At 44.4% G+C, this 14,112-nt stretch overlaps 1 protein-coding gene across 3 annotated transcripts in view; it reads right to left on the reverse strand.

Moving 5' to 3' along the window:
* The window catches only part of SCUBE2 (signal peptide, CUB domain and EGF like domain containing 2), a 118,298-nt gene that overhangs the window by 23,361 nt on the left and 80,825 nt on the right, over nt 1-14,112 (reverse strand). For 2 of the 3 annotated variants that reach the window (XM_088447101.1, XM_088447099.1), the window contains 2 exons: nt 4,214-4,384; nt 2,797-2,964 (listed from right to left, as the gene is read on the reverse strand). In XM_088447101.1, the coding sequence (XP_088303227.1) occupies nt 2,797-2,964; nt 4,214-4,384 (339 nt within the window). The remainder of the gene's footprint in view (nt 1-2,796; nt 2,965-4,213; nt 4,385-14,112) is intronic. The other variant, XM_088447100.1, reaches the window with a different exon arrangement.

Raw genomic sequence — 14,112 nt, forward strand, 5'->3', positions numbered from 1 at the left:
GAGAGGGAACATCAACCGGAGAGAGAGAGAGACTGCATCAACCGGAGAGACCGCACTTACTAAAGAGACCGACAGAGAGGGAGAGTACCAACCGGAGAGACCACACATACCAAAGAGAAAGAGAGGGAACATCAACCGGAGAGAGAGAGAGACAGCATCAACCGGAGAGACCGCACTTACTAAAGAGACAGACAGAGAGGGAGAGCACCAACCGGAGAGACCACACATATCAAAGAAACAGAGAGGGAACATCAACCGGAGAGAGAGAGAGAGACTGCATCAACCGGAGAGACCGCACTTACCAAAGAGACCGACAGAGAGGGAGAGTACCAACCGGAGAGACATCACATACCAAAGAAACAGAGAGGGAACATCAACCAGAGAGAGAGAGAGAGACAGCATCAACCGGAGAGACCGCACTTACTAAAGAGACCGACAGAGAGGGAGAGCACCAACCGGAGAGACCACACATACCAAAGAGAAAGAGAGGGAACATCAACCAGAGAGAGACCACAGATACCAGAGAGACAGACAGAGACGGAGCATGAACCAGAGACACTGCACATACCAGAGGGAGTGAGAGAGCAAAAATCAGAAAGGCAGAGAGATGGAGAGAGTGCGAGCATCTACCAGGGACAGAGAGAGAGAGATTGCACATACCAGGGAGACAGAGTTCATCGAGCGATGAAGAGACCACAAAAATCAGACAGGGAAAGAGAGCATAAATGAGACATAGACAGAGACAGAGCACAACCCATCAGATGCACACTTTACAGGTATATTTACTAAGGTGCGGGTTTTTAGAAGTGGAGATGTTGCCCATAGCAACCAATCAGATACTAGCTATTATCTTCTACATGGTGCTAGATAAATGTTAAGTAGAATCTGATTGGTTGCTATGAGCAACATCTCCACTTCTAAAAACTCTCACTTTAGTAAATATACCCCAAAGCCTGAGCCCGTCTTCCCCCCCCCCTCACATACACACACATACACACACTAATCCTGACCCCATCACAAATACACACAGGGCCTCATTTATCAATGAGTTTAATCACTCAAAACGAGTGATAAAACTCACTGCATATGATAAATGGTGCTCCAGCCAATCAGCTTCCAACTGTCATTTTGCAAACAGATGACAGTTGGGAGCTGATTGGCTGGAGCCAATCATTATCATACACAGTGAGTTTTATCACTCGTATTGAGTGATAAAACTCATTGATATATGAGGCTCAGAATATTGTAATCCTGCCCCCACCCACGTACAAAGAAAATACTCTAATCCTGCCTCCCCCAAATAGAATATTTTAGCCTTTTGCCCCCACACACACACAGAATACTCTCATCTTGTCCCCCACACAGAATAGTCTAATGTGAGCGAACCCGCACTGATACAAGGGCGCACTTCAGATATGGATGTTACCTGCATTTTACCAACACATTCTAACCCATGAGGAAGAGCTTGTGCTGATTTCCAAAATGAACACAATAGTGGGAACGTCACCAGTCTCCTATATGTTCTTTTTTTAATGCACTAATTAATGTGTAAAAGTGCAAAAAAGCAGACAGGCGTTAAAGAGTCCTTAAACTTATCACCCCATCAGCATTAATGGGTCATTATTTTGCACAGGGTGAGGTATAAGAGATAGACATTAATTAGATAGACAATGTCTATCCTGGTGCCTAACCCTATCTGTCGGGGTAGGTGCCTGACCCTAACCGTCCCTTCCAGATGTTAGACAGACAATAGACCGACAGGGTCAAAAAGGTTGACACACTAAATGCCGACATTTAAGAAGGTCGACAGGTACAAATGGCCAACAGGTTCAAAAGGTCGATGGGGTCAAAAGGCCAACATGAAAATAATCGACACGGACATGGTCGACACATGATTTTATTTTTTTAGCCCTAATCTTCACCCTAACCCTCCCCTTGGTGCCTAATCTTACCTCCTGGTGCCTAACCCTATCTGTCGGGGTAGGTGCCTGACCCTAATCGTCCCTTCTAGTGCCTAACCCTCCGGTAAGTTCCGAGCCCTAACCCTCCCTCCTGGTGCCTAACCCTAACCCTCCGGTAAGTTCCTAGCCCTAACCCTCCCTCCTGGTGCCTAACCCTAACCCTCTGGTAAGTTCCAAGCCCTAACCCTCCCTCCTGGTGCCTAACCCTAACCCTCCGGTAAGTTCCTAGCCCTAACCCTCCCTCCTGGTGCCTAACCCTAACCCTCCGGTAAGTTCCTAGCCCTAACCCTCCCTCCTGGTGCCTAACCCTAACCATCCGGTAAGTTCCTAGCCCTAACCCTCCCTCCTGGTGCCTAACCCTAACCGTCTGGGTAAGTACCTAACCATGGGGGTAAGTGCCTAACCCTAAAAAACAAAAAAAATATCTAATTACTGTCTATCTACAGTCCGGAACCCTTTGCACAAGCAAAAACACTACTTAATAAACGTATGTGAAAAGTCAATGTCCTCCCGACCTGACAGTGGCCACAGTCGTACATTCGTACAGCTCTGTGTCTGTGTGTCAGGCAGCCGGTGAGAGCTGTGAGGGGGAACAGCCTCCCTTGAGCTCTTAGATGGACACAGCAGCTGATTATTTCATAGTTATGTTCTATAATGAAGTCAAGTGATAATTAGGATATGAACTTCACACATTCCTCTAAAGAGCAACCTTGTTCCTGTTAAAAAGATATAAGACTGAAGTTTTTATATGAAATAATGGTCATGCATTGCTGACCACTGACGATCCTAAACTGGATCAGGTTAAGCAGACTGAATTCAGCCTCCAGAAAGTCACCTTTAGTTTCACAGTCACGGAATGAGGTGGCACCATTTTGTCTGGTTGTGAGGCCTCCGCCACAGGAAAAACAAGATGTCCTACCAGATTCCGGCTGGTAAGTGCCAAAGGGACATGCCTCACATGGCCGAAAACCGTCCGAGGAGAATTCACCCGACAGGCACAGGCCTGGATAAAAAGAAGAGGAAAGTGATTCCAATATTATTAAAACGTAACTCCAATGGTGTATTATACAAATAGAGCTGTATTTGTTGTAGCATCAGAATTACACTTCTCTCCAAAAGCTGTAACATGTACTGACAATATGTGAAATCATGTACAATAAAGTCCACACTATCTCTAACAATACAGTATTCTCCTGCATATAACCAAAGTGACCAGTAGATGGTGCTACTTCACCAGCTAACACACAGGTTCCCTGACTGCCTGTATTCAGTATGCAAATCTCTGCATACATCATAGCCAGAAGTTGATGCACAATCAGATTAAAGTGACACTAAGGGGAATATTTACTAAAGCTTCTAAAGTGGTTGTGTTGGCCACAGTAACCAATCAGATTCTGTCTATCATTTTCTGGAATGCAAAAGAGAAACGATAGCTGAAATCTGATTGGTTGCTATGGGGGAACACCTATACTTTTCATTTTTAGAAGCTTTGGTAAATCTACCTCTAAATATCACATCTATGGGCCCTGATAGTTGAATAAAAAAGGAATTGTACATTACTGCAATTTCAAGTACATTGTGGGGTGTTATTTCACTTAGAACACCAAGGGAATGTAGAGTAAACACAGTTGGCCATAATATGGGGATTTCCAGGTGCCTAAGCTAGTACTTGTCTGAGGTTGCTGAGCCTGAGAGGTTATAGAGCTCAAGTGTAGGATAGAGGGAGCAGCCTGTGTCTCTCCAGGCCGGCAGGACATGCTGGGAACTGTAGTTCCACAACAGCTGGTGAGCTAAGGGTTGCCCAAACTTGCCTAATACAGTCACTGCTTTCCTCAAAAGGAGTTTTAACTTGATTTTACACCCCCACCGAAATTAGTTTCACACAATTTATCAGTTATGTGACAGAAATCTATTAAAGCAGAGTTTCCTCTCGGTGTACAAGACAGGTCTTTATTCAGGTATCTAGCAGCAGATGTAATAAACACTCGGTACAGTGGTAGCCATTTTACCGTAGCCTGCTGTAGCCACACAGTATCAAAGCTGCACATTCTTCAATGCTCCCAACTAAAATACATTATAGCCCAATTTCTGTATGTATAACCCCACATACTTCGTAATAACCCCACCCGCTTCATGCATGTGTATTTTGCCCATTATGAGGGACCTTCCTGGCAATTTGATTTCCTTCCACTGGTTTTCAGGATGTCAGTCTCGCCCTGTCTCCAGGGCACAGACCAGCATGTCTCTATTACCTCCACACTCAGATATGTCTCGAGCGCCTGCAAGCTTTTGATTGTCTCGGGTCTCGGAATCGGGGCAAATTTCACAGATTATCTGCCCTTCCTCATTTTGGTAGGTTCCATTTGGGCATAAAACACACTGCTCCTTTTCTCCGTCGTAGTAAGTTCCAGCGTGACAGCTGACTGAGAGAGAAGAGGAGAGACCTGCAGTGGTTAATTCGGAAGAGGTACAGGACTGGTGCATACAACATATATACATTATGCCATACGCTGAGGTGTCTATGACGTGCGGACTCCTTGTACTGTATATGGGTTTTTTTCTTCTCCTTTACAGAATGCTTCACCTATATATAAATATAGAATACTCTCTGTCGATATATAAATATATATATATATATATATATATATTTTCTTTTATTTATACACCGACGTTGATGACTCACATAGTCATACGTATAGACATCTCGAGACGCATACCACTCTGCAAAAGGGCACAACTATACCTATTTTCTCCATTCACGTTACTTTTAAGCATTGTTCGCTAAGATTTACTTCCAACTGTGAATCAGCCTGTTCATCCTCTTTAATAGGTAAAATAAATTCTTAAGGTGCGTACACACATAACGATTTTTCGAATGATTTAACTATAACGACGTCGTTATCGTTAAATTGTTTGTAAAATCGTTTATCTTTTTAAGGTGAACGATGAACGATAATCGTTCATGCGCGTTCACGTTTGTAGTTTATCGGCCATTCTGACTGTCCAACAAACGATTTTTTCAGAAAATTGTTTATGTTGTACAGAATGAACAATAAACGATGAGCGACTTCCATTCACTGTATGCATGATTAAAAAATCGTTCATCGTTCATGAAAATCGTTCAGAAATTTAGTAACCAACAATAGACTTTTTCGAAGGAAAATCTGAACGAAAATCGTTCACTAAAAATCATTGGTTACTAACATCGTTGTGTGTGTATGCAGCTATAGACTACCTGGACTAACACATGTTCTGCACACCTACAGCCAACAGACTATAGCGCCTCCTCTGCACTTACACGTTCCCTTCTAAACTATATAATATAAGCTAGCAAGAGGCGGCCTCTTACCTTTTTGTTGTCAGGTGCGAGTTTGTATCATGAAACTCATGAAACGTATACAGATGTGTCCACATACATCTATCCTCCGTGCGCTACAGGTCGCGTTATATATAACGTGTGGGCGCTGTGAGACTTGGTAGTGCCGAGCGTCTTTTTGTGCGACTTTTTCCACTAAAATGCGTTTTTATTAACACAGCAATGCGAATAGGAGGTACAAGCAGAGTCTGCTGATTAAAATGATATGCGGCATGCCTATATTCTGTGTGTGACTGCGGCTGTATCTGCATGTGAAATGCTACGTTACAGTGTCAGCGTCTGTGACACTAACGTAGCATTTCACGAATGCAGATATAATCGCAGTCACACACAGAACATAGGCACGCCGCATATCATTTTAATCAGCAGAAGCTGCTTCTTTGCACTATTCACATTGCTTTGCAAATAAGAAACATTTTAAGGGAAGACTTTGCACTAACAGACGCTTGGCACTACCAAATCGCAACACGGCATGGTAAGACTAGAAGGGCTGTTTAATGCGCAAGGAGGCTAGATGTATGTGGACACATCTGTACATCGTGTAAATGCGCGCACCTGAGAAATGCGAGATCCAATTAGAAGTGCCAATTTGGGAACTTGCGGCAAGATGCACTACTTTTCTAAAAAAAAAAAAAAAAAGTGAACTAAGAGTAGTCCATAAAAAAAGCAGGGAAACCACCCTTGACCCCAAAATAGAGGCAACTGTGATAGCAGGACCATATGAAGGGCTGTTAGTGACACTGAGATAGCAGGACCATATAGACGGCTGTTAGTGACACTGAGATAGCAGGACCATATAGACGGCTGTTAGTGACACTGAGATAGCAGGACCATATGGAAGGCTGTTAGTGACACTGAGATAGCAGGACCATATAGAAGGCTGCTAGTGACACTGAGATAGCAGGACCATACAGAAGGCTGTTAGTGTCACTGAGATAGCAGGACCATATAGACGGCTGTTAGTGACAATGAGATAGCAGGACCATATAGACGGCTGTTAGTGACACTGAGATAGCAGGACCATATGGAAGGCTGTTAGTGACACTGAGATAGCAGGACCATATAGAAGGCTGTTAGTGTCATTGAGATAGCAGGACCATATAGACGGCTGTTAGTGACAATGAGATAGCAGGACCATATAGAAGGCTGTTAGTGTCACTGAGATAGCAGGACCATATAGAAGGCTGTTAGTGTCACTGAGATAGCAGGACCATATGGAAGGCTGTTAGTGACACTGAGATAGCAGGACCATATAGAAGGCTGTTAGTGACACAGATAGCTGGACCATATAGACGGCTGTTAGTGACACTGAGATAGCAGGACCATATAGACGGCTGTTAGTGACACTGAGATAGCAGGACCATATAGAAGGCTGTTAGTGACACTGAGATAGCAGGACCATATAGAAGACTGTTAGTGTCACTGAGATAGCAGGACCATATGGACGGCTGTTAGTGACACTGAAATAGCAGGACCATATGGAAGGCTGTTAGTGACACTAAGATAGCTGGACCATATAGATGGCTGTTAGTGACACTGAGATAGCGGGATCATATATAAGGCTGCTAGTGACAATGAGATAGCAGGACCATATACACGACTGTTAGTGACACTGAGATAGCAGGACCATATACAGTAGATGGCTTTTAGTGAGAACTAAGTTATCAAGACCATATAGAAAGCTGTTAGTGACACTGAGATAGCAGGACCATATAGAAGGCTGTTAGTGACACTGAGATAGCAGGACCATATAGAAGGCTGTTAGTGACACTGAAAGAGCAGGACCATATAGATGGCTGTTAGTGGTCATAAGGAAACTATTGGAGGTTTTTAAAAGGTGTCAAATGGCTGATTTTGCACTTATTAATGGTTAAAAAATTATAGCAAGCGTTTTTCAGCAAATTAAAGTCTTTAAAGCATTTTGGCGTACAGAAAAATGTATTGTGGCAGTATCACTAGAGGTGGCACTGGTGAGCAGCAGATTCTGTGTGGGGTAGAACAGATCCGCCCACACAGAGTAGAAAAAGCATTGTGGGAAGATGTATAATGGCTGCCGTATGACCAGAGCCCAGGTGAGGCTGCTAGTGGACACAACCAGACAGTCCAGGTGGGGCTGCAGTGTGAGTGAAGCAGACCAGGTGGTCAGGATCATACCTGCAAGGAGACAGGCAGAATCATATACCTCTGACACTGTCCTTGTGAGAGGCGGCAGCCAACAAACTGAGAAAGCTATACCAGGTCAGGAGGCCAGTGTCCAGTCCTGCATGTGGCAGAAAGGACCACAAATCTCAGAGACTGTGAGAGAGTTTCATGCAGATTAGCTGCTTCTGTAGAGAGGGTTCAAGAAGTGAGCTAGTGCCCTAATCAAGGGCTAGGTCTGTTTGTTATTTTTCTGTTTCCTGATTTCACATGCTGATAGTAAAGCACCACTTATGTTTATTTAACTGGAATGCTACGTGTGGACTCTAATTCTGCACCTACTCACTGCACCACTGACCCCAGTCTACCGAGCTAATTAACCCCAAGTATCACATATGGTGGAGAATGCGGGCATAAAGATTCTACGCACACAGGTCTACGCAGAAAGTGGATTACAGCAGCTAATGGAAATATGGATGTTTACTGCACCTGCATAGTGGACTCAACAGCGCAAAGCTCATCAGGTTGGTGAGTGAAGATAAAATCTGTTTTGAAATATTTCATGGAAAAGTTGTATGCATGTCTGAAAACCGTGCTACAAAGTTTGCTAAAAGTTTGTGCACTTTCTTCAGCATTGGAAAGGTTAAAAGAAGTTGTGTGGTTTATTCTGTTGAAATCCAGCTCATTAAGACAAGGTGTGTCTAATTATGTGCTATGTTGATTGCTGGACGTTGTAGTTCCACAGAAGTGAAAGCAGGTGCTGTATTATATTGTGCTGTAAATACGATTGAAAGTCAAGTGTTACAAGTGAAAGAAGAACTGTGCTAAAAAAAAATAAAAAAAATTAAATTTAAAGGGACAGACACCCAATTTATTTTGGGAAGAAAAGACTGTGGTTCTAGGCTCTTCATGGTGCTGACATCTATTCAAGCCGAACCCTGCTTCACTTCTAAATCACCAGACAACATGGATGACATGGTGAAGGCCTTGCGGATGGCTGCAGCAGCTCCGTAAGAAGCCAACAAGCAGCAGTGGGCAAAGCTCAAGGCCCAAAAAGAAAGTGGTCAGGGTATGGTGCAAGGTCCGTCCAGAAAGAACTATATCAGCCTGGAAGAATTTGACAATATGCGTAAAAGTTTTGAATGAAGGTAATGCGTATTTTGCTTGGAAGGTTGATGACTTAATGGAGCAATTAGCTGATGAGAGAAATGTTCATGAACAAGCTGAAAAGAAATTACGGAGTGAATTGTCTACTTTGAAAATGGCATTTGAGCAGCAAGAAATAAAAAAAACGTGAAGTTCTTAAAGAGACAGACCTCAAATTGGCAGCTATGTCTGAACGCCTTGAGGAAGCTACATTTTTCCAATGTGTTACAAACTATGAGAATGATGTGCTCCTAGCAAAGAATGATGTATTAGAGCAGGATGTTGTGGAATTACAGCAATACAGGGTGGTACTTGAGCAGGAAGTGGAAGAATTGAAAGAAGGTGTCCAGAGACATCAGTGATACAGAGCGCGCACAAGTGGAAGTGGCGGATCTGGCTCTGGTGTTAAAAGGAAAAGACTCTTTAATTGTGTCCACTCAAGTAAAGCTTAAAGATTGTGAGTTGGAGAGAAGTTCTCTGGCTGAAGAGTTCTGTGAAGTAAAAGAGAAGTATCTCTAGATGCTGCAGACTCGCACTCAGTGGGAAACTGACCGTGAAGGAAAAGAGATGGCGATGGTCCGTCTTAAAGTCAGCTGTAAGGAGCAAGTACAAACTCTCCATTCCAATTTACTTGCAGCTAAAGCAGTTTCAGAATGTCTGACGGAAAGAAATGTATTCCTGGAGGAAAGTCTGCATAAGCAAAGTGAATCTTTGGAAAGAGAGCTTAACCTTGCCCATGTTGAAGTTGCAAGAACAGAAGAAGAACCTTGAAAAGTGTCTGCTAAGTACACAGGACCAGTTGCAATGATTCCAAGCGGAGAGGAATACCAGAGAACTGGAGTTGCAATGTGTATTAAAAGTGGCAGCTACTGAAATAGCTGTATCAAAGTTGGGAAATTCCCTAAAAGTCTGTCTTGTAAGAGTGGATGAGATTCCTTGCAGTGACTTCCAGCTTACACTGATAGCTGAGGGTGTGAAGTCCTCCCAAAGAGACAGGGGTCCAGATGGCAGATGGCAAAACCGTGTCTGTAGTTGATGATAAAGAATTGACTTATACAGATGGTGATCGCATGACCTGTCAAGCAAAGGTACAGGATGTACAGAAGTCTACGGAGATAGTGATGGCTTCAAAGGATGAGAATCTTGTTGCCGTGATTCAGAGTGATGTGAATGTGACGAAATCACACAGTCTTGCAGTGCAAAGCAGAACCTTAAAGAAGGTTACTTCTGAGAGTCTTGTGAAGAATAATACTCAGGTATGTGACACAATGCCTTCATACAAGCAGGATGGAACTTGCAATTCTGCTGGATTTGTCTATGACAGTGGTTCTCAAACTCTGTCCTCAGGACCCCACACAGGTCACGTTTTCCAGGTCACCCAGCAGGTGCACAGGTGTATTCATTACTCACTGGCACATTTTAAAAGATCCACAGGTGGAGATAATTATTTAACTTGTAATTCTGTGAGGAGACCTGGAAAACATGCACTGTTTGGGGTCCTGAGGACCGAGTTTGAGAACCCGTGGTCTATGAGGACGTAGGGCACTATGGGAAAATGTGCCTGAAATCCTTAAAGCTTCAAATGCTTAAGAATGAATCTCAAGTGGTTCATATAGAAAGTAAGAAGTACCACAAAGCGAGGAAAAAGTTAGCAGGAAAATAAATTTGGGAATCTGGAGGATGAGACCCCCAGAGATTGCAAGAGTCTGGATGATCGTGGATGCAGTGGATTTCCCTCATGAGGAGAGTGAAGAGGGACATTGTCATGAGAATGCCTCATCCCATGTAGCTGAACCCAGGGGTTTCAAGCTGGGGAGGGGTATATGTGGCAGTATCACCAGAGGTGGCACTGGTGAGCAGCAGATTTTGTGTGGGGCAGGACAGATCCGCCCACACAGAGTAGAAAAAGCATTGTGGGAAGATGTATTATGGCTGCCGTATGACCAGAGCCTAGGTGAGGCTGCTGGTCAACACAGCCAGACAGTCCAGGTGGGGCTGCAGTGTGAGTGAAGCAGATCAGGTGGTCAGGATCATACCTGCAAGGAGGCAGGGAGATCCCTATACCTCTGACACTGTCCTTGTGAGAGGCGGCAGCCAACAAACTGAGAAAGCTATACCAGGTCAGGAGGCCAGTGTCCAGTCCTGCATGTGGCAGAAAGGACCACAAATCTCAGAGACTGTGAGAGAGTTTCATGCAGATTAGCTGCTTCTGTAGAGAGGGTTCAAGAAGTGAGCTAGTGCCCTAATCAAGGGCTAGGTCTGTTTGTTATTTTTCAGTTTCCTGATTTCACATGCTGATAGTAAAGCACCACTTATGTTTATTTAACTGGAATGCTACGTGTGGACTCTAATTCTGCACCTACTCACTGCACCACTGACCCCAGTCTACCGAGCTAATTAATCCCAAGTATCACAGTATGTACAGTAATTTTTCAGTGTTTTTATACGTCTGTAAAAAGTTGGAATAAACACTATTTAGCTCCCATCTGCAAGTTCTAAAACCATAATGTATACCTCCACATACCTGTCCCACATCATTTACACCTCCACGTACCTGTCCCACATAATTAACACCTCCACATACCTGCCCCACATCAATTACACCTCCACATGCCTGTCCCTTATCATTTACACCGCCACATACCTGTCCCCCATCATTTACACTTCCACATATCTGTCCCCCATCATTTACACCTCGACATACCTGTCCCACGTCATTTACACCTCTACATACCTGTCCCGCATCATTTACACCTCCACATACCTGTCCCCATCATTTACACCTCTACATACCTGTCCCTCATCATTTACACCTCCACATACCTGTCCCACGTCATTTACACCTCTACTTATCTGTCCCTCATCATTTACACCACCACGTACCTGTCCCCCATCATTTACACCTCCACATACCTGTCACACATAATTTACACCTCCACATACCTGTCTCACGTCATTTACACCTCTACATACCTTTCCCTCGTCATTTACACCTCCACATGCCTGTCCCACATCATTTACACCTCCACATACCTGTCCCCCATCATTTACACCTTCATATACCTGTCCCACATCATTTACACCTCCAAGAACCTGTCCCCACATCATTTACACCTCCAAATACCTGTCCCATATCATTTACACCTACATACCTGCCCCACAAGATTTACACCTCCACACACCTGTCTCGCATCATTTATACCTCCACATACCTGTCCCACATCATTTACACCTCCACATACCTGCTGCACATCATTTACACCTCCACATGTCTGTCCCACATCATATACACCTCCACATGTCTGTCCCACATCATATACACCTCCACATACCTGCTGCACATCATTTACACCTCCACATGTCTGTCCCACATCATTTACACCTCCACATACCTGCTGCACATCATTTACACCTCCACATACCTGTCCACCATCATTTACACCTCCACATACCTGTCCCCCATCATTAACACCTCCACATACCTGTCCCCCATCATTTACACCTCCACATACCTGTTCGCCATCATTTACACCTCCACATACCTGTCTCACGTCATTTACACCTCTACATACCTGCCCCACAAGATTTACACCTCCACATACCTGCTGCACATCATTTACACCTCCACATACCTGCCCCACATCATTTACACCTCCACATACCTGTCCCCCATCATTTACACCTCCACATACCTGTCCCCCATCATTTACACCTCCACATACCTGTTCGCCATCATTTACACCTCCACATACCTGTCTCACGTCATTTACACCTCTACATACCTTTCCCTCGTCATTTACACCTCCACATGCCTATCCCACATCATTTACACCTCCACATACCTGTCCCCCATCATTTACACCTTCATATACCTGTCCCACATCAGTTACACCTCCACGTACCTGTCCCACATCATTTACACCTCCAAGAACCTGTCCCCACATCATTTACACCTCCAAATACCTGTCCCATATCATTTACACCTACATACCTGCCCCACAAGATTTACACCTCCACACACCTGTCTCGCATCATTTATACCTCCACATACCTGTCCCACATCATTTACACCTCCACATACCTGCTGCGCATCATTTACACCTCCACATGTCTGTCCCACATCATATACACCTCCACATACCTGCTGCACATCATTTACACCTCCACATGTCTGTCCCACATCATTTACACCTCCACATACCTGCTGCACATCATTTACACCTCCACATACCTGCCCCACATCATTTACACCTCCACATACCTGTCCCCCATCATTTACACCTCCACATACCTGTCCCCCATCATTTACACCTCCACATACCTGTCCCACATCATTTACACCTCCACATACCTGTCCGCCATCATTTACACCTCCACATACCTGTCACACATAATTTACACCTCCACATACCTGTCCCATATCATTTACACCTCTACATACCTGCCCCACATCATTTACACCTCCACATACCTGTCCCTCATAATTTACACCTCCACATGCCTGTCCCACATCATTTACACACCTGTCCCACATCATTTACACCTCCACATACCTGTCCCACAAAATTTAGACCTCCACATACCTGCCCCACATCAATTACACCTCGACATACCTGCCCCACATCATTTACATCTCCACGTACCTGTCCCACATCATTTACACCTCCACGTACCTGTCCCACATCATTTACACCTCCAAGTACCTGTACCCACATCATTTACACCTTCATGTACCTGTCACACATCATTTACACCTCCACGCTCCACGTACCTGTCCCATATAATTTACACCTCCACACACCTGTCTCGCATCATTTATACCTCCACATACCTGCCCCACATGATTTACACCTCCACACACCTGTCTCGCATCATTTATACCTCCACATACCTGTCCCGCATCCTTTACACCTCCACATACCTGTTCGCCATCATTTACACCTCCACATACCTGTCTCACGTCATTTACACCTCCACATACCTGTCTCACGTCATTTACACCTCTACATACCTGTCCCACGTCATTTACACCTCTACATACCTTTCCCTCATCATTTACACCTCCACATGCCTGTCACACATCATTTACACCTCTACATACCTGTCCCCATCATTTACACCTCCACATACCTGTCCCCCGTCATTTACACCTCCACATACCTGTCCCATGTCATTTACACCTCCACATACCTGTCCCATGTCATTTACACCTCCACATGCCTGTCCCATGTCATTTACACCTCCACATGCCTGTCCCACATCATTTACACGCCTGTCCCACATCATTTACACCTCCACATACCTGTCCCACAAAATTTAGACCTCCACATACCTGCCCCACATCAATTACACCTCGACATACCTGTCCCACATCATTTACATCTCCACATACCTGTCCCACATCATTTACACCTCCATGTACCTGTCCCACATCATTTACACCTTCATATACCTGTCCCACATCATTTACACCTCCACATACCTGTCCCA

Source organism: Taudactylus pleione, unplaced genomic scaffold, assembly GCF_031769625.1.
Source record: "Taudactylus pleione unplaced genomic scaffold, aTauple2 ptg000418l, whole genome shotgun sequence".
NCBI lineage: Eukaryota > Metazoa > Chordata > Amphibia > Anura > Myobatrachidae > Taudactylus > Taudactylus pleione.